The sequence below is a fragment of the Canis lupus genome, chromosome 5 (genome assembly GCF_048164855.1).
Source record: "Canis lupus baileyi chromosome 5, mCanLup2.hap1, whole genome shotgun sequence".
NCBI classification, from domain to species: Eukaryota; Metazoa; Chordata; class Mammalia; order Carnivora; family Canidae; genus Canis; species Canis lupus.
This window is the reverse complement of record NC_132842.1, coordinates 73,687,823-73,714,036: the sequence shown is the minus strand read 5'-3', so window position 1 is coordinate 73,714,036 and position 26,214 is coordinate 73,687,823. Positions and strand designations below refer to the sequence as shown.

The window sequence follows — 26,214 nt, the reverse complement described above, 5'->3', positions numbered from 1 at the left end:
TCCATCATCATAGGCATTCAAGCAGAGGCATTGCCACTTCTTACAGTGATTTGGTAGAGGAGTTCATACTTATGTAAGTAATTGGACTATAAGTAGTCTTTCAGTATTTTAATTTTTTAAGATTTTTTTAAAATTTATTCATCAGAGTTGCAGAGGGAGAGTCCCACAGGGAGAGTCCCACAGGGAGCCTGATGCGTTGCTTGATCCCAAGACCCCAGGATCACTACCTGAGCCAAAGGGAGAAGTTCAATCACTGAGCTGCCCAGGCTCCCGTCTTTCGGTATTTTAAACCCTGTTTTGTTTTTTTAAAGATTTTATTTATTTATTCATGAGAGACAGAGAGAGAGAGAGGTAGAGACAGGCAGAGGGAGAAGCAGGCTCCCTGCAGGACATGATCCCCGGGACCTCAGGATCATGCCCAGAGCAGAAGGCAGAAGCTCAACTGCTGAGCCACTCAGGTATCCCTACACCCTGTTTTTATATGGAAATGATGTCAAACTCCTGTCGTTTTGATCTGTAAAAAACTAACCTTTATTGCATACTTACTGTGTGCCAGCCATTTGTTAGATGCTTTCCCTACAATATTTACCCTCAGATCCCCTATGAGGTAAAAATTATCATTATTCCTACTTTACAAATGAGGAAACTGAGGCTCCAGAAAATTAAAAAAAAAAAAAAAACAGACTAACGTACAGGTTACACAGCTAGTAGTAGTAGGACTGATATGCGAACCTTTGTCTGTACCTTCTTAGCTCTGTAACATAGGGTAAATCATTTGTTTTCTCTGAGCTATAGTTTATTCCTATGTGAAATGAAATTTGTGACAGTACCTTCTTACAGTGGGTTTATGAGTACTAAATGGTATAATACTTTTCACTAGACCTCACTGATTGCCCTTTAGAGCCTGGTTTGGGGTAAAAGAGTACCACTTTGTTTCTTTAGGGTGAATACAGGCCTGACAAACCCTGAGAATTCTGGGGTTCATTCTTTGTACTATTTGTAATAGTTGCTGACTCTTTGAAGGGCTTTGTGGCATTAGTGACTAATACCTTAAAAACTTGAGGCTGAGAAAGAGGAGGGTTCAGCCAATAGGTTGGAGACTAGGAGGCAGTGTCAGAGGCCTTGTGGGAAGAAAGTCCTTACCCTACTAGAGAGTCAGATTCAGGGATCACTGTTTACATTTTTATATTTAATGTCTGATTTTAGAATGAACAAGGTCACAATTGCTAGAGCTCTGATAGAGCTGGATGTCAAGAATAATAGCCCTTAATCCTCCCTGTAGCATCTGGGGAGGTATTAACCCCATTTTCTTGGGGAGTGGGGCAGAGCAGGATCAGACCTTACCCAGGTAGCTATCCAGGGGCTCCCCTGAGGCAGTGTTAGGATCAGGATGGTGGCAAAATTTTATCCTTGTTCACAGCCCCCAGATTTTGTTTTCAGAAAGTACAAAACTGCTTAACTATATACCTTTTAGGGAGACTTTCTCAGAATGGGAGTCAGGCATTTCTGGTCTTGGAGCTTCATCAGTTGAGCCCTAAGTATTTGGGTCCAGTAGCTTTACCTGGTTCCTTTTTGAGTCAGACATCTGGATGTAAGCAATTGAATTGAAAAGGAAGCATTTCCACATTGATTGGCTTAGTTTTCCTTAACCTTACTGCTAGGAGGAAAGTTAGAGGGTGAAACTTCAGGGGCTTTATTATGAGACATACTTTGTATAGTGGCAGAATTTGGAAAGATGCAGGTTAAAGGCAAAATCCAAGACTGCAGATGCTCATACATACAGTGAGAGAGGACAGCATTATCAAAGTATGCTCTGTTTTGTTTTCTCTTTCTGTTCCCTTCCATTACCTTAAGGTAATTGTGGCTTTAGGAGAAAGCAGATAAATTAGCTGTAATCACTGAAAAGCAAAGTTCTGAAAACATCAAGAAAAATTTTTCACAAAACACAAATGGCAATACAGAACCCATTCATGCAGAGAAGCCATCGAAGTGAGTTTTTATCCAGTTTCCCACAAAGTGAAGCATTTCTTAGGATAGACTTCCATAGAGAAAGCTTTAGTCAACCCTTTATGGAATCATTTGAGTCAGGAGCCTCAAAGATGGCAAAAAACTTTTCCAAAGATGCTTTGCTGATGAGCCTAGCCCATCAACCAAAACTTTCCCAGATACTGTCCCTTGTGCCAACCATGACTCCGAAACACATTCTTGAAATTTATGTTTGAGACTGGCAGAGTCAAGATGATTTTAATTCCTTAGCTTAACCAAGGAATGCTAAGAGCTTCTTTTAGATCTTTTAAAAGATCTGATTAAAGATAGTAACTATTATTTAGTGGCCAGTGACTTGGGTTTTAGAATTAAACTATCTAGTTTGACTCTCCATTTAATAACTGTAACTTTGGGCAAATTAACTTCTCTGTGCCTCAGATCCTGCATCTGTAAAGTGAGGATAACAATAGTGCCTACCTCATAGGTTTATGAGGAATCTGTCAGATAACACTTATGAAATGCTTTGAATGTTCACTGAATATTTTTACCAGGCTTGGTATCAGGCATCTTACATGTGTGGATCTTCACTCTGAAGGTAGGCATTATCATCCTTGTTTTGCAGATTAGGAAGCGGAGGTTTAGAAATGCAGTCACACAGAAAATAGGTGGCAAAATCTGTCGAACTCAGCGCCCAGCTCTTCATTTTATTGTGCTACTTCCGATGACCTTTATACTTTGGAAGTGCATTTTTTTTTTTTTTTTGTCATCTATAGGGTTGCTCCAGTAGGTAAACCACTGCAAATAGAGTGAAAGGACTTGCATATGTCTCTCGCATAATTCAGAATGTTTAAAGGGGGGCAGTGGTCACTCAGGCTGGGGCATTTTTCTGCAGTGGGAGGCAGCATGTCCAGAGGAAAAAGAATACAGATAACTGAGGTTCCATCTCCACTCTACTGCTACTAGCAGTGTATCTTTAGAATCATGGGAAGAGGTTTTATAGCTCATCACAGAGTGCCTCTCATTTTGCAGATAGGGAAATAGGCTGAGACAATGAAATGCCTCACATGGGGTCCTTCAGCCAGTTAGAGGCAGAGCCTAGCCTGGAGCACAAGACCCTAGATCCTGGTCCAGTGCTTATTCCTCAGTACCACACAGCACTCTGCCTCAGTTCTCCTTTGTTAAAAGGGGTGATGATAGCTTTCTAACTTCCTTACAGGATTGTTGTGAAGTTCAAGTTAAAAGAAGGAACAAAAGCACTCTGATGGGTATAAAGCACTGTATGTATTGCAAGATAGTCATGCAGTCATTCATTCAGCAAGTACTTATTGGCACCTGCTAAGCCCACATCACTCCTTGGAGACCTAGGAAGGTCAGTAGATGAATCAGATGAAGAGCTGACCCTCAGGATGCTTTTAGTCTCTTCAAGAAGCTACAAAAATAATTATAGTTCAAGGCAGGAGATAGAAGGAAAGGGTGAGAACTAAATTTTCATAAGTTCTGATTTTGAGGCAGAGAAAAGAAGAAATGGTTTTGGGGACTTTGTAATTGAGATATAATTCACATGCCATAAAATCTACCCTTTTAATGTGTTCAATTCTGCACTTGTTAATATATCCACAAAGTTGTATAACCATCACCACTATCTAATTCCAGAACAACAACAACAAAAAAAATTCCAGAACATTTTCATCATGCCCCGAAGAAACCCATACCCTTTAGCTATATCATCACCACCCCAATCACTCCCATCTTCTTCCTCAGTTCCAAGCAACCACTAATCTACTCTCAGTCTCTGCAGCTTTTGCTATTCTTGACGTTTCATATAAATGGATTCATATAATATTAGTGGCCTTTTGTGACTTCTTTCAAATAACAGTGTTTTCAAATTTCATTCCATTGTAGCATGAATCAGTGCTTCATTCCTTTTTATAGCTGATTAATATTCCATTATGTGGATATATCACCTTTTACTTAGCCATTTGTGGACATTTATCCACTGGTGGACATTTGGGTTGTTTCTACTTTGGGGCTATGAACATTCATTTGTGAGTTTTTGTGTAGACATATGTTTTCGTTTTTCTTGGGTTATACCTAGGAGTGGAATTTCTGGGTCATATGGTGACTCTATGTTTAACTTTTTGAGAAGAGGCCTGTCTTCTTCCCCCCCCCCCCTTTAAGAGAGAGAGAGAGGGGCGGAGAGAGGGAGAGGTAGAGAGAATCTTAAGCAGGCTCCAAGCCATGTGTAGCCCAACATGAGGCTCAGTCTTACAACCCTGAGATCATGACCTGAGCTGAAATCAAGTGAGATGCTTAACTGACTGAGCCATCCAGGCACCCCAAGAGGAGGCTTCTCTTAAACAGTTTTTTTCTTATTGCAAGTAATACTATCATTCATACTTAATAAGTATTTACAGTATTTACAATGTGCCAGTTATCCCATATAATCCTCACAACTGAGGTAGGTGCTATTATATAATATATCTTCATGTAACAGGTGAAAAATATCCAGTATTTCTTGAGCACTTGCCAGGCATTATGCTAAGTGTTTTATAATGCATTATCTCATTAATGTTCCCAATAACCCTATGAAGTAGATATTATTACATATATCTACATGTAAAAACAAACAAACAACCCAGGAGCTTAAAAGGTAAATAGTTTTACCCAAAATCACACAACCTAGTGTATAGTAGACCCCGGTTCAGACTCCAGTTTCTTTCAGTTCGAAGCTTTTTCCTAATAGCTATTTCTATATTATTATAAAAACAATAAATGTTCACGATAGAATACTTGGTAAGTACAGAGGAACACACACACAAATATATATATATATCACCTGTTGTCTTACCAGAGAGAAGACCACTGGCACATTTTTGATGCATATTCTTTTTGTTGTAACACTGGAGAGATGTACACTTTTGGTGTGTCTTTTCTTTTTCTCCAAGGCTAAGATGGCCATAGATATGTCCTAAACCTGATTTTTTAAAACTATATATGAATGGTTTTCTATTTTATTAATCAGTCTTCCATGTTTTGAATGATTCTGTAATAGGAAAAAAGAATTTTAAAAGGACTTATGAGAGGGGCACCTAAGTGGCACAGTCGGTTAAGCATCTGACTCTTGGTTTTGGCTCAAGTCATGATCTCAGGGTTGTGAGATTGAGCCCCACATTGGGCTCCCTACTCAGTGAGGAGTCTGCTTTAGATTCTCCCCCTCTGCCCCTCTTGCTCATGTACTCTCTCTTTCTCTAAAATAAATAAATACTTTCTTTAAAAAAGGACTTTATTAGAATTTCAAATTTTATGAAGTAAACAATATTGAACCCCCATATATCTGTCCTCCTATTTCAATAACTGTCAGTATTCTGTCATTCTTGTTTTATCTATATCTCCTCTGCTTTCCACCTCCATTCTATTTTTAAGTAAGATTTCCAAACATTAAAATTCACTAATCTTGATTGTGCTATTTTGACAAATGGTTATACTCATGTAACCCATACCCCAAATACCCATGTAACCATGTTCCTATCAATATATAGAGAGAGCCCGTCACTCTAGAAAGTTTCAGGTGTCCTTACCTTGTCAATCTCCACCCAAGCAGCACCTTTTTGTTTTTTTCCACTGAATTTTTGTCAATTCTAGAACTTCATATGCAGTTGACTCTTGAACGATGTGGGAGTTAGGGGCATCAACCCTGACACCCCTCCATGCGGTCAAAAATTCACATATAACTTTTGACTCCCCCAAAATTTAGCTACTAATAGCCTGCTGTTCACCAGAAGCCTTACCAATAACAGTTGACAACATATTTTGTATGTTACATGTATTATGTACTATATTCTTATAATAAAGTAAACTAGAGAGAAAATTTGTTAAGAAAATCATAAGGAAGAAAAATACATTTATAGTACTATACAGTATTTATTGAAAAGAATCCACATATAAGTGGACCCAAAATTTCACATTTTCATATTGTGTTGTTCAAGAGTCAACTGTAAAGGGGATTGTACAGTATGTGCTTTTTTTTTTTTTTAATTTATGATAGGCACACAGTGAGAGAGAGAGAGGCAGAGACACAGGCAGAGGGAGAAGCAGGCTCCATGCACTGGGAGCCCGACATGGGATTCGATCCCGGGTCGCCAGGATCGCGCCCTGGGCCAAAGGCAGGCGCTAAACCGCTGCGCCACCCAGGGATCCCAGTATGTGCTTTTTAAAAAGATTTTATTTATTTATTAGAGAGTGCGAGTGAGGGAGGAGCAGAGGGAAAGGGATAAACAGACTCTTGCGCTGAGTACAGAGCCCTACATGGGGCTTGATCCCATGACCCTGAGATCACGACCTGAGCTGAAATCAAGAATCAGATATTCAACCAGCTGAGCCACCCAGGCGCCCCCAGTATGTACTTTTTTTATATCTGGCTTCTTTTGCTCAGAATCCATGAGATTCATCCATATTGTTACCTGTATCAGTAGTTCCTTTTTAAAAATATAATAACTTCAATGGGATATAATTTATATACCATACAATTCACCTGTTTAAAGTGTACAATTAGGTGGTTTTTAGTGTTCTCACAGATGTGCGCAACAATCACCAGTTAATTTTAGGACATATTTATTATATTCATTACCTCACAAAGAAACATCAAGTCACAATGAAATATCACTTCATACCCACTAGGGTAGCTATAAATAATTTTTTTAAAGCAAGCATTGATAAGAATGTGGAGAAATTGGAATCTTGTACATTGCTGGTGAAATTGCAAAATGGTGCAGCTGCTATGGAAAACAATTTGTCCATTCCTCAAAAAGTTAAATATAGTATTACCATATGACTCAGCAATTGCGCTCCAAGGTACATACACTAAAGAATTGAAAACAGGTAGTCAGATACTTGTATATGAATGTTCATAACAGCAACTATTTGCAATGCCCCAAGTGGATAAACAGTATGTGATATAGCAGTGCAATGGAACAGTATTCCACCATAAAAAGGAATGAAGTACTGATGATACATGTTACAAGATGGATGGACCTTAAAATATTATGCTAAGTGAAAGAAGCCAGTCTCAAAAGGCCACATATTGTAGGAGTTTATTTATATAAAAATTCTAGAATAGGTAAATTCATAGATGTAGAAAGTTAATTGGTGGTTGCCAGATGGCGGGTGGGGGCAGTGAGGAAGGAAGAAGGACTGACTTCTTAATAATTATGAGATTTTCATTTGGTGCAATGGAAATGTTTTGGAACTACCTAGAGGTGATGGTTGCATAAAATTGTGAGTGTACTAAATATCACTGAGTTGTACACTTTAAAATGGTTAATTTTATATTATATTAATTTCACTTCAATTAAAAAAAACACCTATCCTTTAGCTATCACTACTCTATCCTCCATCCCTCTAGCCCCAAGAAACCACAAATCTACTTTCTATTTCTATGGATTTGCCTATTCTAGGCATTGCATGTAAATGGAATTACAGGCATCCTCAATTCTTGAAAGTTCACATTATGCCACTTCACTTTGTGAAAGACCTACATTAGCACCTGTTTTTGCTAACCAAAGGAAATCTAAAGAGGATTTTTGCTTTTATGAAAAGGATGAAAATTGGATATAGTGTTCAGCATTTGTTTTGCTGTGAGCCCATTATAGAGGCAGTGCACACCCTGAGCAGCGAGGGTGGCACTTTCCAGCTTCTCCCCTGGGAACTACATTCGGCATCAAGACACCATTGCTTTGAACTGTGTCTTTGAGCCTCTGTGCTTTATCTTCATTTATTTTGTTCATCCATTAGCAAGGTGATACCAGAAAAAGCCTAAGAGAGGTTATTTTTTGGTTTGGGAATGCTCAAAAAATTTTCCATATAAACTAATGGTAACTGCCTTTTCACGTTATGTCACTGCACCTTAGGATAGGTTTCATAGGAACGATTTACTTTTGGATAGCAGGAGAAAGCTATATACAACATGTGGCCTTCGTTCACTTAGCATAAGGTCTTTAAGTTTCATCCATGTTGTAACATGTATCAGTTCTTCATTGCTTCTTATGGCCAGATAACATTGCATTGTATAGATATACGACATTTTGTTTATCCATTCATCATTTGATGGGCATTTGGGTGTCTGCCTTTTAGCTATTATGAATAATCCTACTATAACCCTTCTTGTACACACTGTTGTATGGAGTTACTTTGTTTTTAACAAAGTCACCTTTTTCCTCCTGATCTTGCAATTCTAAACTAGCAGAGGTGAGAAAGACATCACACTCCCTGTGCCCCATCAGCCTACAATGGAGTCCTCAATATCAGCTTTGTCTCTCTGGTAGAAAAGAAAGTAAGGGAGAAATGTAACCACACCACTTCTGAGCATAGATCAGAAGCTATCAAGTCTTACTAGAATTCAGATTTGGCTAATAACATCTGTTGAGCACCTACTGTAATCCAGGTACTATTTGTACCTGTACCTTCATATATATTTTATCATTTATTCCTCCAACAACCAATTTAAGTAGATGAGCATCCCCATTTTACACATAAGGAAATTGAAACTCAGAAGGGTTGAGTAACTTGCCTAAGTAGGTACTAATCGGTAAGAGAGGGCTGGATTTGAGGCCCAAGTACCTAAATATTTTAAGTTTGCTTCCCTTTCTGCTACCAGAGTCCAAACAAGGACTATGGCACACCTGATATGGGTGGCTCCTCATGTTTATTTGGATATTACCATTCAATCTTTGGTTCCAAATGAGTTATCTTTGCCAGGTGTACTTTGTTCTAAGGCCTGTTAACCTCAGGCTATTATATTACTAGTACCTTTTGCATTAGGAAGTAGATTAATTCCTCCAAATTGAGCTGTTAACTGAAATTTCTTATTAACTTCCTTTGTAATAGCAGAGATCTGCCCATGGTAGAAAGTTTCCCAATAGCCTGAGTTAAAAATTTGTGGAAGGGATAGGGTTAAGTGGCGACATGCTAGGCATTTTAGACTCTAGGAGTAGAATATACCTTTCGGGAGGTATATCATATGCATGGGAGCTCATATTTACTCTAACATTATGTCATATGTTTTCCTCTGTGCCTTAGGCATTTTTTATATTTTTCATATTCCCAACTCCCAGAAGCTGGCTTCCTTCTTCCTTCTGTTATTGTCAACTATAGTTGGCTTGCAGTATCCTCAATGACAGCAGATGCCGTTCCTAAACCTTTGTACTTTACCTAGAGAAATTTTTTTTATTGAGCTTTCTTGTTCTGCTAATTAGTCCTCAATGTCATTAGAGCTTTAAGATGAACATAAGTTCACTGTGCTATCCTTAGAATGAAGAATACACATTAAAAGTTGGTTGTGGTTTGTTACAGTCCTAGTTTTTTTTTTTTTTTTTTTTTACATTTTTATTTATTTATGATAGTCACAGAGAGAGAGAGAGAGGCAGAGACACAGGCAGAGGGAGAAGCAGGCTCCATGTACCGGGAGCCTGACGTGGGATTCGATCCCGGATCTCCAGGATCGCGCCCTGGGCCAAAGGCAGGCGCCAAACCGCTGCGCCACCCAGGGATCCCCAGTCCTAGTTTTTTGCTTGTGATTTCCAAGTGCCCTTTCTTGCTCTCCTGCCATGTTTAGTTTGTTTTTCCCCACTGTCATTTTTGTGCTTTCTTCTAAGATGTATGAGTAAATGAGCATAAATAAGATTTAATTTATTATTCTTGTTGTTCCTTCTGAATTTACTGTCCTAGCTGTTCATTTTGGTCATTTGGTTAAATTGGCCTTTTTCAGTCCCTTTAAGGTGTTCTGGTCACAATAGCCTTGGTGCCATTGATACTCAATTCATGACAACTATATTGTGTGCTCTTGAAGAGAATGGTCTGTGTTTAGCTTGTTCTTTGCTGTATTTTCAAAGTCTCGTGTGGTGCTGGAATACTAGGCATTGAAAATGTTATCTTATGGATTCTTGAAGTCACTTATTTCAGTATTTTTGCATCTCGGCAGAACTGAACACATTATTTGCATACTGCACCAGAGATAGAAATCCCCTTGATGTAGTCTTTTCTGGTGTTTAATCATAAATATATAACTTCCTTTCTTCAATTCTAAAATCTCCATCATGTCATTCTATATCTGTGAGTTCTCTTTGTTTTATGGAATTTACTATTCTAGGACACTCCTTAAAATAATGCTTTTAAATTTTGACTGTGATTAATTTTCTTCATATTCAAATGACTATTCCTTTATTGATTTTATTATTTGTATTTGGGGGACTTTTGAATCAAAGTATGAAACTAATTATGCCCCTTATAGATATGGGGGTATTTCCCTCCTACTGTGAACCTTTTAAATAATCTCTGCTTAGAAGTGTTTCCAGTTAATGATTGCCTGCCTAAAAAAGTTTGTAGAAGGTACTGAATCCATGTTTCCTGAAAGGGGAGTGAAGATGGGCTGTGCTCTAGAATGAGCTGTCTGCTGATATGCTATCATTTCTTCTTAGGAGGGGATCAGAAGTGTTTACCAAAATACTAATGGAGCAGTAGTTTTATTAAATTAGACCTTTTGATTTTTAAACCTCTGCCTACCTGTCTGATATTGTTTTAAATCCCAGTTTTCATTTTACCATTTATCTGAATTGTAATGGCTTTTGTGTGTGTGTGTGTCTACGTTTTCTGTTTTTTCTCTTCTGTTCGTCCTTTCAGTTTTTTTTTTTTTAATTTTATTTATTTATGCCTGAGAGACACAGAGAGAAGCAGAGATAGACAGAGGGAGAATCAGGCTCCTCACAGGGAGCCCGATGTAGGACTTGATTCCCGGACCCAGATCACACCCTGAGCCAAAGGCAGACGCTCAACCACTGAGCCACCCAGGCGTCCCACCTTTTCATTTTTGTAAACACACACCAATCTTAGCTAAAGTCCCTTGCCTTTGATTTTCTGCTTTCTTGGGTGCTGTGTCTTTCATCCCAGTCAGTATTCCCCCATGTCTAGCGCAGTGCCTGATACTTGGTACAAACCCAGTTAATGTTTTAAGAAAATTAACGAATGAGTAGTAACAATTTAGTTGACTCCTATGGTATATTATCATAGTGAACATTACTCTAGGAAATTACATGATTTATTCATACATACAAAGTGATAGTGTACATATAGCTCTGGGTTTGAGTCTCTGCTCTAGCTTCACTTATTACCTGTGTGACATTGTGAAAATTGTTTCGTGTCCATGACTCTGTTTCCTGTTCTGTAAGATCATGATAGTAACAGCATCCACCATACAAGCTTTTTGAACCAGTCTTCTCCTGTACTCTTTTAACAGTGGTTGTTCTTTCTCCTCAAAAGCACCCTCCCCAAGTTCTTTGTGACTTCTTCCCATTCATGTTTCACCTGAGTGTCATCTTTTGAGAGGGTTCTTCTCTTTCAGGCAGGATTTGTAGCTGTAAGCAACAGAAACCAACTTTGGCTGATACTGAAAGGTTATTAGGGAAACTAACAAAATATCAGGGAAGGCCACAAAGCCAGGCTTGAAGAATGGGCTAGAACAAGGGAAGTTGGGTAGTAGCCAGGACTCTCAGCCAAAATCATTCACAGAACCAATCCATGAGGTCACTGCTGCCGCTTATAGGGCTTACACCACTATGACCAGCTGATTGGACTTTAACGGCCACTATAGCCACACTTTGCTGCCAGCATGGACTCTCCATGGTCCTCTGATTCTTTGATACCAGATCCTACTTAAGGTCTGAGGTTGATGTGTCTGTGTATATTAAGCCCTTAGCACAATTCCTGGTACATAGTAAGGGTATATTTGGCAACTTGCTATTTCTTAGCAGATAATAGTATATTATTCTAAGAATAAAATTAAAGAAAAAACTTGTACCTACATTATATCATTTGGCCTTTTTAGTAATCTTCCAAGAAAAAAAGCGTTGAGGCTGAAGCACGTGTGGCCCTTTCGGTGTTTGTCCTAGTTCTTCCTGTGCCTGTGAGACACAGGAATAAGAGCCTATGTGGAGAGACAGACTTGACCAAGGCTGCATAGCTTACTTAATACCAGATATACTCACTGATTTTGGTGTTCTTTCCATTCTGATAGATCTCACCGTATATTCTTGGTTATTGTGGGGGAAATTACTGTTGTTGTTGTTGTTGTTGTTGTTGTTTGGAAGATGGGGAGGTTGACCATTGTATCACAAACCATAGCCATAAACATAATTGCAGGCCAGCATTAGTTTATGCTAATCTATCCAAATTCACATTTTTAATTTGTTGGCCAGGTACCCCTGGAAAAGTTATCATGAAACCATAGTTTTCAGTTGGCATCCCTAGGTGTTCTTCATGTTCACAGGTTTTATGATTCTAAACAATGCCAGTGACTTCCATATCTCCCTGGTAATCCTCACTAAGATGCAATACTGAGTGGCTCCCACATTGTGAGGGAAGGCTCTTGCCCTTTTAAGAGTTTATGATCCCAAAATAGATCATGGAGACATAAGTCCCAAAGAACTTGGTCTGAGTGGGAACATCTAATCAGTAAGATTTTTATTGCCCTACTGTGTGCCTAATGCTAAAGAAGAAAATTTGCAATGATACAGTGTTTATATAGTTTCTTTTGTGATTAAATGCCAAAGGAAAAGGAGTCTGCTTACAGGTCAGGTGGAGAGTGATTTCAGGAGGGTGTGCTAGGAATCTGTAGGAGGGCAGCTGATGGAAAACCAGGGCCAGGAGATCCAGAAGCAGTCTTGAGAATCCTGCTGGCTTGGGAGGGTTGGCAGAGAAGCTTGGTGGGTCCTGAAAGCCATCATCACAGCACAGAGGGCTATAATGGGGAAGAAAGACCAGACCTTCTATGTGGCTTCATTGGTACAACCAAGACCAAAAGTTGGAAATAACAGGAGGCAGAACTTTCCTTTAAAGCCTAGTGTTTTTTTTTTCCTCTAGCGTTTTCCCTCGATTGCAATATTAATGTGCTTTTGTAGGAAAAAGTTGAAAATATCAAAAACAGAAGGAAAAAAATCGCACTACTCTTCAAAGATGGCTATTATTATTTTATATTTCCTTTTTTCAACATAGCTTTAATAATAGTATTTAAAATCATGTTATCATATAAACATTTGGTGTGATATAAGCATTTTTCCTTCATAAGCAGCATTTCTAATGCTGCTTAATATCATATGGCTATACATTGCTGAGCCATTCCTCTATAATTGGAAATTTGGGCACTTTAAATTTTTTTTTTTAATAAAGTCTATGATAGGGGTACTTGGTTGGTAGAACATGAGACTCTTGATCTCAGGGTCCTGAGTTTGAGCCCTGTGTTGGGCATGGAGCCTACTTAAAAATAAAAATAAAATAAAACAAAATCTGTAATGAATATGCTTGGGTATAGAACTTTTGTATTTCTTGTATTTTTGCATTTTCTAATGGTAAGTTATCATAAATGAGATTAGTAGATCTTTCTAACCATCATAGTTTATTACAAAGAAATAAGTTGGTTCAAGAGGTGAGTGAGACTGAAAGCCTACCTACCAGGATGTTGAAGAGGGATTTCTTTATTAGATTGGATCTTAGCCATAACTACCTTTACATTTTCTGTCCACTCTTTGATTCTCTGAATCTGTTAGAGGGTTGAGTACTCTCTATTGATACTGATTTGGTTTTAGAAAGAACCAAGATGAGGGTCAGGGATTCAAAATATAATGAGAAGACTGGTTGCCACAGATGCATAGTGAACAAGTGAAATTTGAATCTTTCTTGCTGCATGCCTTGTTCTTATTTTCAGGATATGCTCCCACCATCCTTCTTACTGCTACCCAGCCCTCCATTTTCTGGTGAAGCATACATGACTCCGTCAGTGTTTGTTCCATACTTCCTGTGGCTCTGAGTCATTGTCTCCCCCACCACACACACACACACACACACACACACACACACACACCACCCTTTCACCTTCCAGAGGTTCTTCAACGCTAGGCAGCAGGGCCAGCCCACTGTGTCCTAAATCACAGGCAGTAGCCAGTTCACTAGGTAGGCTGGTGGGCTGTTTTAGGGATGGAACCAGAACTCTGAAGCCACCTTATTCCATTCCTCAGGGTTTGATGATTTTTTTCCCCAGGTAATTAAATGTGTGTCTTGTGGACCTGGGCTTGGCTGGAATGCTCAAGGGTCCTGAAGATCCTTCTATAGCTTCCTGCTGTTGAATCCATTAAGAGAAGATGGCAAAAGTCAACATAACTAGAGACCTCATCCGTAGGCAGATCAAGGTAAGCAGCTTAGACCTTTGAACCAGAGCATGAGGTCCTTTCTTCCTAACAGATTCATTTTACAGCTGAAGAAACTGAGGTTTGGAGTTGGTGACTTGCTTGAAGTCACACAACTAGTTAGTGGCAGACCCAGGACTAGAATGAAGGTCTCTTGACTCCCATCTTTTCCCCAAGAACAGGGAAATCATGGAGACTCCTCTGTCCCCATGCTGTGTACCTGCTGAAATTAATGGAGGCTGGTGAGAGAAGGGAGCCATCAGTGTGTTGTGCATGTGTATACACAGCCATGTGTGCATATATAGGTGTGTGTGGGGGTGCAGCAGGAGAAAATATGGCATCTTCGTGTTGCTCCACCTGCTAAGTTGTGCATGTAACAGAGCCTGGAAGAGTCTTAGTCCCAGTTCACATAGACTCTTCCATTTCTTTAAGGGTCTCCTGCACCTGACTTGTGCAGTTTGTACATTCTGTGAGATGAATGGATGACAGGCAGTCAAGTTTATTTAGCAAGGTTGCCCAGGCTTTGTCAGAGAAACCCACAGTAAAGGAGCGCAGGGATTTAATGGAAGAGTTTCCAGCAAGACATGATATGCTGCTGTAGTAAGAGATCCAAGCTGGGGTCAGGAGCTTAATCTCACCACTGACCTAATTACCTATAAGACTTGAGTCAATTACCTCCCTGTGTTTTCTGTTGTTAAATGATAATAATGTCTGTCTTTAGGCTGATCATAGAGAGTGAAATCTGAAAGAACATGAGGAAGTTCTTTGAAAAGGTTTTAAGTGCTAAAATTTTTTTTTAATTAAAAATCTTTTAGGGACGCCTGGGTGGCTCAGTGGTTGAGTGTCTGCCTTTGGCCCAGGGCATGATCCCGGGATCAAGTCCCACATCGGACTCCTTGCAGGGAGCCTGCTTCTCCCTCAGCCTATATCTCTGCCTCTCTCTCTCTCTCTCTCACTGTGTCTCTTATGAATAAATAAATAAAAATCTTTTTAAAAAATCTTTTAAAAATTAAGTGGCATGCAGCATAAGCTGTGATCATCATCAAAAAGGATTGAGTGTATGCCTCTACATGAGCCATGTACTTGGTACACAACAATCTATGTTTCATGTGTTTTTCCCTGCATCCCTGAATTCTTTGGGAGCTTTGTCCATTTGTGGGTTTTTTTTGTAATTTCATTAGCATGGATGACCCTCAAGGGCTAGGATCATTTCCTAGAGGCATAGAATCATAGAGTTGGAGGAACCATGCAAGTTATTTATTTTCTTTGAATATCCCCCACAATATGTGTCCTAAAAATGATGCCCACCCTCTCTAACCTAAAAATGGAAACTCTATTTGTTGTTTTCTTTTTTTTTTTTAAGATTTTATTTATTTATTCATGAGAGATACAGAGAGAGAGGCAGAGACAGAGGCAGAAGCAGGCTTTCTGCAGGAAGCCTGATGCAGGACTTGATCCCAGGACACCTGGATCATGACTTGAGCCAAACACAGGTGCTCAACCACTGAGCCACCCAGGTGTCCCTGTTTGTTGTTTTCAATTTTATTCTTCTTTCTTCTTTCTTCTTCTTTCTCCTCCTCCTCCTCCTCCTCCTCCTCCTCCTCCTCCTCTTCCTTCTTCTTCTTCTTCTTCTCCTTCTCCTTCTCCTTCTCCTTCTCCTTCTCCTTCTCCTTCTCCTTCTCCTTCTCTTCCTCCTCCTCCTCCTCCTTCTCCTTCTTCTTCTTCTTCTTCTTCCCTTTTTTTTGTAACCCAACAAGCACAATTTAGTGCTTAATTTTACAGTCTTTTATTATTCTCTATAATCCCTGCTCAAGTATAGTGCAGGCTCCTACAGGCCAACTTCTTGTTACATTTCATAACTCCTGTGGTGCCCAGCACAGTGCTGGATACATAACAGGCACATCATAAGTCATGTTGGATTGAATTAATGAAACTGTGAGTTTGTTTTTGTTCCCCAGGAGCGAGGTGCCCTGAGCTTTGAGCGGCGCTACCATGTCACTGACCCCTTTATCAGACGGCTGGGCCTGGAAGCAGAGCTACAGGTAAGAAATCCAGTTTGCATCCTAGGTGCAGATAGCCGGCTCTCCATTCTCTGTCTGTAATCTTCTGCATTAATCAAGGCATAAACAAGATTTTCTCTGCAGGTCATATCTGATGGTTACCTCTCCTTTCCAGCAGTTTTATTAGGCAGGTAAATATAGGCAGGTGAATCAAAGTTAGTGATTGGCATGGTCACACAGAAATTGTTTTTTGATCATATTATTTGCTTTGTGCTTGGAAAAAAAAGATTGTTGAAAGGCATACCACTGTTTTTACTATTGGCATGGACAATAATCTTACCTTTGCAGAGGAAGTTAGAGTTTACATAGTGTTTTTACATACACACACACACACACACACGCTTTCTCATTCTAGCTTCAAAGTAATGTTGTGAGGAGGTATATAGGGAATGGGTCTTTAAAAACAAAGTTTAGAAAGGTCCAACACCTTTTCCAATGTTGTCCAGTCCATGGAGAGCCAGGTCTTCTGTCCAGAAGTTCAGTTTTTTTCATTATGTCTAACACAGAGACACTCCATAATGTTAGTTCCAGTCCCTTTCCTTCCTCCAGATCATGTTTGTTTGTTTGTTTGTTTTTTAAGATTTTAATTTATTTGAGAGAGACAGGCATAGATAGCACAGAGATAGCCACACAGAGAGCAAGAGAGAACACCAGCAGCGGGGAGAGGGAGAAGCAGGCTCCTCACTGAGCAGGGAGCCTGACAACGGGCTTGATCCCGGGATCCCGGGATCATGACTTGAGCTGAAGGCAAACATTTAACTGACTGAGCCACCCAGAGGCCCCATAAATCATGTTTTTAATCCAACTTTTAGCTGTCCTGTCCAACTTAGTGTTATCTGCAGGTTGAGTTAGAATTCTCTTTGCTTCCTTCAAGTTAGTGTTTATAAATGATCATGTTGATCTTAGAAGAAGACTAGACAGAAATTTTTTGAATGTTCACAAGTGTTATCTCGAGGTAGTGCGACTTACAGATGATTGTTACTATTTTCTTTTAATTATATACTTTTAATCCATTTTAAAATATAACTACATTAATAGGGCAGCCCAGGTGGCTCAGCGGTTTAGCACCACCTTTGGCCTAGGACATGATCCTGGAGACCTGGAATCGAGTCCCACATCAGGCTCCCTGCATGGAGCCTGCTTCTCCCTCTGCCTGTGTCTCTTCCTCTCTCTCTCTCTCTCTCTCTCTCTGTGTGTATCTCATGAATAAATAAATAAAATCTTTAAAAAAAATAACTACATTAATAATAATCTTGAAAAGATAAAAATTAATAAAAATTACTTCTTAGTCCCTAATAGAATTACTATTAGCATTTTGTGTACTTCCTTTAATCTCCTGCATATTTTCACGTGATTGTAATCCTACTCTACATTGAATTTTGGATCTTAACATATAATAATCCTTTTCTCCATGTTACCAAGTATTCTTCACAACTTTCACTTATAATTTTTCTGATTATAGAAGTAATAAATATTATCAAAGTAGAAAATATGGAATAGAAAAATATAGAGAAGAAAATAAAATTACTTTAAATTCTATCATTTAGAGATAAATATAATTAACATTTGGTAGGCTGCCTTTGGGCATTATAAAGCAGAATACTAGTTAAGAAATGGGTATTACAGCTGGATAAATTTAGTTTTAAAACTTGTTTCCAGGGATCCCTGGGTGGCGCAGCGGTTTAGCGCCTGCCTTTGGCCCAGGGCGCGATCCTGGAGACCCAGGATCGAATCCCACGTCGGGCTCCCGGTGCATGGAGCCAGCTTCTCCCTCTGCCTGTGTCTCTGCCTCTCTCTCTCTCTGTGACTATCATAAGTAAATAAAAATAAATAAATAAATAAATAAATAAATAAATAAATAAATAAATAAATAAATAAAACTTGTTTCCAGGCAGCTGGGTGGCTCAGCGGTTTAGGGCCGCCTTCAGCCTAGGGCCTGATCCTGGAGACCTGGGATCAAGTCCCACGTCATGCTCCCTGCATGGAGCCTGCTTCTCCCTCTGCCTGTGTCTCTGCCTCTCTCCCTCCCTCTCTCTCTCTCTCTCTCTCTCTCGTGTGTGTGTGTCTTTCTCATGAATAAATAAAACCTTTAATAAATAAATTAATTAATTTTTAAAAACCTGTTTCCTTGAGCTGTATGGCCTTGTACAGGTTATCCCTAGCTTCCTGATCTGTGAAATAGATCTGTGAAATAGAGCAGTAACTGAGAATTGTTGTGTTGATTAAATGAGATTTGTGTGAAGCACTAACACAGTGCCTGGATCATAGAGAGCTAGTTCAGTGATAACAATTATGATTAAGTCTTTCATTTTTTTCCCATGCTTATATAAATTTTTTTTGCCCACAAAATGGGACTTGTACCATTTAAACAATTTGGTAAACTCTTTTATACTTTTCTATCATGATTGCTTTCCCATATTTCTAAAAAATTATTTGAAAACATAATTTTTTAAAAAGATTTTATTTATTTACTTAATTGAGAGAGCACAGAGGGAGAGGGAGAAGCAGACTTCCCACTGAGCAGAGAGCCTGATGCACAGCTCAAACCCAGGACCCTGAGATCATGATATGAGCTGAAGGCAGATGCTTAACCAACTGAGCTACCTGGCACCCTGAAAACATCATTTTTAATACATTTATTTATCTTAGCATGAATTAAAGCAAAGAGCACCAAATTGTCATTGACTAATTAAAGCCATGCATTTGCAGTAACAAAACAAAACAGGTTTTACTTAAAATGTCCTTGATGTGAAGCAGTAAAAATTACTAGTTTTATTAAATCTCAATCCTTGGAGATCCCTGGGTGGCTCAGTGGTTTGGCCCCTGCCTTTGGCCCATGGCATAATCCTGAAGTCCCGGGATCAAGTCCCACATCGGGCTCCCTGCGTGGAGCCTGCTTCTCCCTCTCCCTATGTCTCTGCCTCTCTATCTATCTCTCTGTCTCTCTGTTATTCTCATGAATAAATAAATAAAAATTTTTTAAAAACACCTTATGAAAAAAAATCTCAACCCTTACGTACACATCTCTTTAGTAGTCTGTATTGGGGCTGGGAAGTACCCATAAAGTACTACTGCTGCACACTGCACTATGATGGTTGTCTTGAGGAAAGAGCACTGGTGCAATTGTTTGAGTTGCAAGCCCAACCAACCACTTTTTTCATGAAGTACTACTATCTGAAAGAACCAGACAAAAACTGGTTATTCAAATATGAGTATTTGGTGTACTTTTCTTAAAAATAAGTGAACTGAGCAGTTAATTCAAGAAAAACAACTGACAGTATTTGTTGCTAAGGATAAAACTTGAACATCTAGGGAAAAAAACAAAAAACAAAAAATAAAATATAAGAAAACTTGTATCTGCTGCAATGAGCTTGATAACTTCTCGATACTTAAAAGGGTTTTTTGACAGGATCTGTGGTAATAATGTATAATGAATGTTAACATTGAAGATCTTTAAATTCAGTGAGTCACTGTTTCCAAAATGACAAATGTATGGTGTAACAGACTCATACATGTTTAAAAGACCTATGCATAAAAAAAAGACCTATGCATAATATGTACTAGACCAAGGCATTTTAACATAGCAGGGTACCAATAGTTCATTTATATGGTTTCAGATTCTACACTCTAACTTAAGAAACCATTACTTGTGGAGTTTTGGTGCAGTATCAAAGAAGGATATCTAGAATTATCTGAAAAAGGTATTAAAATACTCCTCCCTATTGCAACTACTTATCTTTGTGATGCTGTATTTTCATTATATACTCCAATCAACCAAAATAACATATTGCAGCAGACAATACAAAAATAGATATGAGAACCCAGTTACCTTCCATTAAGCTAGACGTTATGTAAAGCAATGCCTCTCTTTTCATTAAATTCTTTTGTCTTAGAAAATATATATACTTTTCATTTAAAATGTATTAACTTGGGGCAGCCCAGGTGGCTCAGCAGTTTAGCGCCGCCTTCTAAACTGATCCCAGGGTCTGATCCTGGAGACCCGGGATCGAGTCCCACGTTGGGCTCCCTGCATGGAGCCTGCTTCTCCCTCTGCCTGTGTCTCTGCCTCTCTCTCTCAGTCTCTCTCATGAATAAATAAATAAATCTTTAAAAAAGTCATTTAAGAGATAGAATAAACAGAATTCTTGGTGACTTGATATGAAAAGTTAGGAAAGGGGGAGTCAAGAGTGAAGATCAAGTTTCTGGCTTGCCTGACATGTAGTATCATTCACTAAGTTAGAGATCACTGGAAAAGGAATAGGTTTGAGGGGAAAGATAACAAGCTCAGTATGGATGTTCTGGAGCTGTATGCTGTGTGTTATTTGGTGCTTTCTGGATAAGTAGTTGGAATACTTGGGTCTGAGCTTAAGATAGAGGTATATACTGGAAATGTTGATTTGGGAGCAGTAAGCAGCATAGTGATTGGATCAGTGAAAGAGTTTTGATTCCCTTTGGGGAATGTGTAGTGGGAAGAAAGCCTAAGGTAGAGACCTAAAGAAGACCAACGTAAGGGCCAGTGAACAAGGAAGAATATGCAAAGGGTACCAAGAAAGAGTAACTAGAGGAGTAGGAAAGAAAACAGAGATGGTGATGCTACAGAACCCAGAAGAAAGTTTCATTGAGGAAGTGGTCAGCACTATCAAATACTACCAGGGGCCAAGTAAGATAAGGATTAAGAAGTGTCCATTGATTAAGGGCAAGGAAGCTGAATAGTAACCTTGGCAAGAGCCATTTTTGTATGTATGGTGTAGATGATAGAAATGGGTTGAGGAATTACTGGGAAGTAAGACAGTGAAAATATTGAGTATAGCTACTCTTTCAGTCTAGCTATGAAGGGGAAGAGAAATGGAAGGCCATAACTAGATGTAAATTTGGCATAAAGGAAGTACTTTTCTGGGCAGCCTGGGTGGCTCAGCGGTTTAGTGCCGCCTTCAGCCCAGGGCGTGATCCTGGAGACCCGGGATCCAGTCCAGTCCCATGTCAGGCCTCCTGCATGGAGCCTGCTTCTCCCTCTGCCTGTGTCTCTGTGTCTCTCTCTCTCTCTCTCTCTCAAATAAATAAATAAATAAATAAATAAATAAATAAATAAATAAAATTTTTTTGTTAAAAAAGGAAGTACTTTTCCAGATTAGAGGAACTTGGGCTTATTTAATTACACAGGGAAAGAATCAGTATAGAAAGGGAAGTTGAAGATACAGGAGAGGGACGCCTGGGTGGCCCAGTGGTTGAGCGTCTGCCATCAGTTCAGGGCATGATCCTGGGGTCCCGAGATCAAGTCCTCCATCGGGCTCCCTGTGTGGAGCCTGCTTCTCCCTCTGCCTGTGTCTCTGCCTCTCTCTCTCATGAATAAATAAATAAAATCTTAAAAAAAAAAAAAAGGAGAAGAAGAAGATACAGGAGAGCTAGAATATCATCCAGGGTTGGGGCTCTGTCTGATAAATGTTGGAAGAGAATGATTTTAGTAATGAATCATGGATTCTTAGGGAAATAGGAAGGGAAGTAAGGACATAAGGCAGTATGTAAAGAGAGAATAGAGGGGTTGAAGGTTGACTGACTTTGAGGACTTTTTGAAGATGAAGAATCAGTGAGGCATGACTTGAGATTATATATATGTATACACACACACACACACTTTTCATTTACCAGTGTATCTTGGAAATCACTTGTATCAGTTCGTAGAGTTCTTTCTCATAACTGGATAGTACTATATTATGTAGATGAGCCAAGATTTATTATTTTTTAAATATTTTATTTATTTATTCGTGAGAGACACAGAGAGAGAGAGACAGAGAGAGAGAGAGAGAGACAGAGACACAGGCAGAGGGAGAAGCAGGCTCCATGCAGGGAGCCTGATACCTGATGTGGGACTCCATCCTGGGACTCCAGGATCATGCCCTGGGCCAAAGGCAGGCGCTCAACTGCTGAGCCTCCCAGGTGTCCCAGAGCCAAGATTTATTCAGTGAATTTCCCATGTGTGGACTGAGAGTTGTTTCTAATAGTTTATAATTACAACAATACCATCATGAATAACCTTGTGTATATGTATTTTAGTTTGGCTGGAGATGTATCTTTAGGGTAAAAACCTAGAAGTAATAGTGCTAGCCAGAGGGTAAACACATATATGGTTTTGTTAGACATTACCAAATTTTCCTCCATGAGAGTTGCACCATTTTGCCTTCCCTGTAGTAATGTATGAGAGTGTCTGCTTCTCCACAACTCAGCAACAGACTGGGATGTTAGGCTTTGGAATTTTTTTTTTACCATTCTAACAGATGAAAAATGGTATCTCAGTATATTTTTAAGTTATATTTCTCTTATGAGTCAAATTGGATATCTTTTCCATATGTTTAAGGACTATTTTAATATAATTTTTGCCAATTTTAGTGTAACAAAAGAAGGGGAATAAGAATTTATAGAGGTACCTACATATTTTTGCCAACACAAGCATAGAATAGATAAGCAGAAACTAGTGAAATTGGTCACCCCTAGTGGATGGAAGATAAAGGGTAGAGAGGTTGAGAAAAGGGAGGTAACTTTTTTCTGGACATTTTGGTAGAGTTTTTACTTTTATTTTTTATTTTTTTAAATAAATTCATTTTTTATTGGTGTTCAATTTACCAACATACAGAGTAACACCCAGTGCTCATCCCGTCAAGTGCCCCCCTCAGTGCCCATCACCCATTCACCCCCACCTCCCGCCCTCCTCCCCTTCCACCACACCTAGTTCGTTTCCCAGAGTTAGGAGTCTTTATGTTCTGTCTCCCTTTCTGATATTTCCCACACATTTCTTCATATATAATATATCAATGTTGTTCTCACTATGGGAGAAAGGAAATTTAGATATGGAATAAGGAAAGGAAAAGAATAACTCTGAGGTAATGGATTGGAGTTAGTATCAATATGAACTCATAGTTTGGAGCACCTGGGTGGCTCAGTCTGCAGAGTCCTGGGATCAAGCCCCTCTTCGGGCTCCCTGCTCAGGGGGGAAGGGAGTCTGCTTCTCCTTCTTCCTCTGTCCTTCCCCTTGCTCATATGTGCCCACCGTCTCTTGCTGTCTTTCTCTCTCTCTCTCTCAAATAGATTAATAAAATCTTTTTAAAAATATGCACTCATAGTTTAACAAATATGTATATATTAATATATACTTGCATATTACTTCCAGCTCTATGTTTTGATAGAGTCCAGAAGTAATAATACCTCAATAACTATAAGCTGTATAAATAGTATTCCCCACTAAAAAGAAACAGAGGTCTTAGAAAAATAACAGATTCTAGGTCTCAGACAAGGAGTGTACAACATATTCTAGCAGAAGATAAAAAACAAAGAAATAGATGAAAAATGAAAGAAGAGAGATATCATTAGGACACAGGGGCTAAAAAAAAAAAAAAGGACACAGGGGCTAGCTCAAAAGGCATGCTACTGGCCAAATCTTTGACAATCTTTTTTTAAATTAATTAATTAATTATTTATTTATTTATTCATTCATGAGAAACACATAGAGAGGCAGAGACACAGGCAAAGGAAGAAGCAGGCTCTATGCAGGGAGCCTGATGCGGGACTCGATCCCAGGACTCCAGGATCACACCCTGGGCCAAAGGCAGGCGCTAAACTGCTGAGCCACCCAGGGATCCCCAACTATTTGAACATCAGGATGAATAGTGACAGTAATGAATTAAATAAAAAATAAAAAATATCTGAGTTACACTGGTAAGAGAGAGGGAGGGAGAGAAGAATGGGAGGGGAAGAAAGACAGAGAAAAGCCCTTTATTCCAGTTGATTGCCAACTCCTGAATGAAGAAATGATAGAGTTTGAAAAATCACCATTTTATAAACATCATACCACATTATCCTAGTAATTGATTCAGACAAGAATAATCAAATAGTGAAACCTTTGAGTGGAAGTGTTATAGACATTAGGACCTTTATTTGCACAACATAAAAGTATTTCCTCACAAAAAAAAAGTATTTCCTCACAGATAACAAAAGGAAAATAGTAAAATTATAGGGGAGAAACTTGAGAGATACCACCTTATGCAAGACAAATAGTACACATACACCACCAAATTATGTACACTGACAAAGACACAAAATTGCTTAGGGAGTATTTCTGTCAAAATTCATTACTTAAATCTAATCATGAGAAAATAATCAGACAAATCCAAATTAAGAAACATTTCTCCAGGATAGCTCTATATTCTTCAGAAATGTCAATGCCATAGAAAACAAGATGGGCTGAGGAACTGTTGTTCCAGGTTAAGGGAGACTAAAGAGAAGCTGACCTCATTGTCATCCCAGTTTGGGATCCTAGATTGGATCCTAGATCAGGAAAAATCAAAAGAGCATTATTGGACAGTTGGTGAAATTTTAATATGGACTACAGGGGATCCTTGGGTGGCACAGCGGTTTAGCGCCTGCCTTTGGCCCAGGGCGAGATCCTGGAGACCCGGGATCGAATCCCACGTCGGGCTCCCGGTGCATGGAGCCTGCTTCTCCCTCTGCCTATGTCTCTGCCTCTCTCTCTCTCTCTGTGTGACTATCATAAATAAATAAAAATAAAAATAAATAATAATATGGACTACATATTAAATGATAGTGATGCAATGATATCAGTGTCATATTTCTCAATTTTGATAATTGTGCTCTGGTTAAATAAAAGAATGATCGTGGGATGCCTGGGTGGCTCAGTTGGTGAAGCCTCCGGCTCTTGATTTTGGCTCAGGTCATGACCTCAGGATTGTGAGATAGAGCATTATGTTGGACTCCGTGCTATGTGTGGAGCCTGCTTGGGATTCTCTCTTTCACTCTCCCTCTGCCCCTTTCCCAGCTCTCATACACACACACTCTCTCTCTCAAAACAAAGAAAAAAAATGAATGATCTTATTCTTAGAAATATATGCTGAAGTAGTTGCCTGTGTAAGGGGTCCTGAAATCTACAACTTATTCTCAAATGGTTCAGGAAAAAAATGGATATGTGTGTAGAGAAAGGGAGAGGGAGTAAGCAAATGTGGCAGTGTTAACAATTAATGAATTAGGGGAAAGGTATATATGGGTGCTTTTGTATTATTCTTGTACCTTTTTTATATGTTTGAAATTGTTTCAAAATAGAAAGTTACGGGGTGCCTGGCTGGTTCAGTTAGAAGAGTATATGACTTTGATATAGGGGTTGTGAGTTTAAGCCCCACATTGGGTATAGAGATTACTTAAAAAGAAACTGGTGCAGCCACTCAAACAGTATGGAGGTTCCTCAAAAAAGTTAAAAATAGAACTACCCTACAACCCAGCAATTGCACTTCTAGGTATTTATCCAAAGGATATAAAAACAGTGATTCACAGGGAGTACATACATCCTAATGTTTATAGCAGCAACGTCCACAATGGCCAAAATGTGGAAAGAGCTCAGATGTCCATTAACAGTTTAATGAATAAAAGAAGATGTGAGATACACACACACATATGTATACACACAATGAAATATTACTTAGTCATCAAAAAGAATGAATCTTGCCAGTTGCAGTGATGTGGATGGAACTAGAGGGTGTTATATACTCTAAGTGCAGTAAGTCAGGGAAAAACAAATACCATATGATTTCACTCATGTGGAAATTAAACAAAACATAGGGGAAGGGAAGGAAAAATAAAAACAGAGAAGGAAGTGAACTATGAGACTCTTAGCTATAGGGAAACAAACTGAGGGTTGCTGGAGGGAAGGGGAGTGGGGGTTAGGGTAACAAGGGCACAGGATGTAATGAGCACTAGGTGTTATATGCAACTGATGAATCACTAAATTCTTCCTCTGAAACTAATAATACACTATGTGTCAACTAAATTTATTTTAAATTTAAAAATATTAAAAATAAAAATAAAATAAAAAGACAAAAAATAAATAAATAAAAAGAAATAAATAAAACTTTTAAAAGTTTAAAATGTTCATTAAGAAAATA

The 26,214-nt window shown here is 38.9% G+C and overlaps 1 protein-coding gene across 5 annotated transcripts in view; it reads left to right on the top strand.

The window, feature by feature from the left end:
* Positions 1–26,214, top strand: part of WDTC1 (WD and tetratricopeptide repeats 1) — a 62,958-nt gene that overhangs the window by 3,366 nt on the left and 33,378 nt on the right. For all 5 annotated transcript variants that reach the window (XM_072827608.1, XM_072827605.1, XM_072827607.1 and 2 more), the window contains exons 2-3: positions 14,069–14,216; positions 16,172–16,255. In XM_072827608.1, the coding sequence (XP_072683709.1) occupies positions 14,169–14,216; positions 16,172–16,255 (132 nt within the window). In that variant the 5' untranslated portion in view covers positions 14,069–14,168. The remainder of the gene's footprint in view (positions 1–14,068; positions 14,217–16,171; positions 16,256–26,214) is intronic.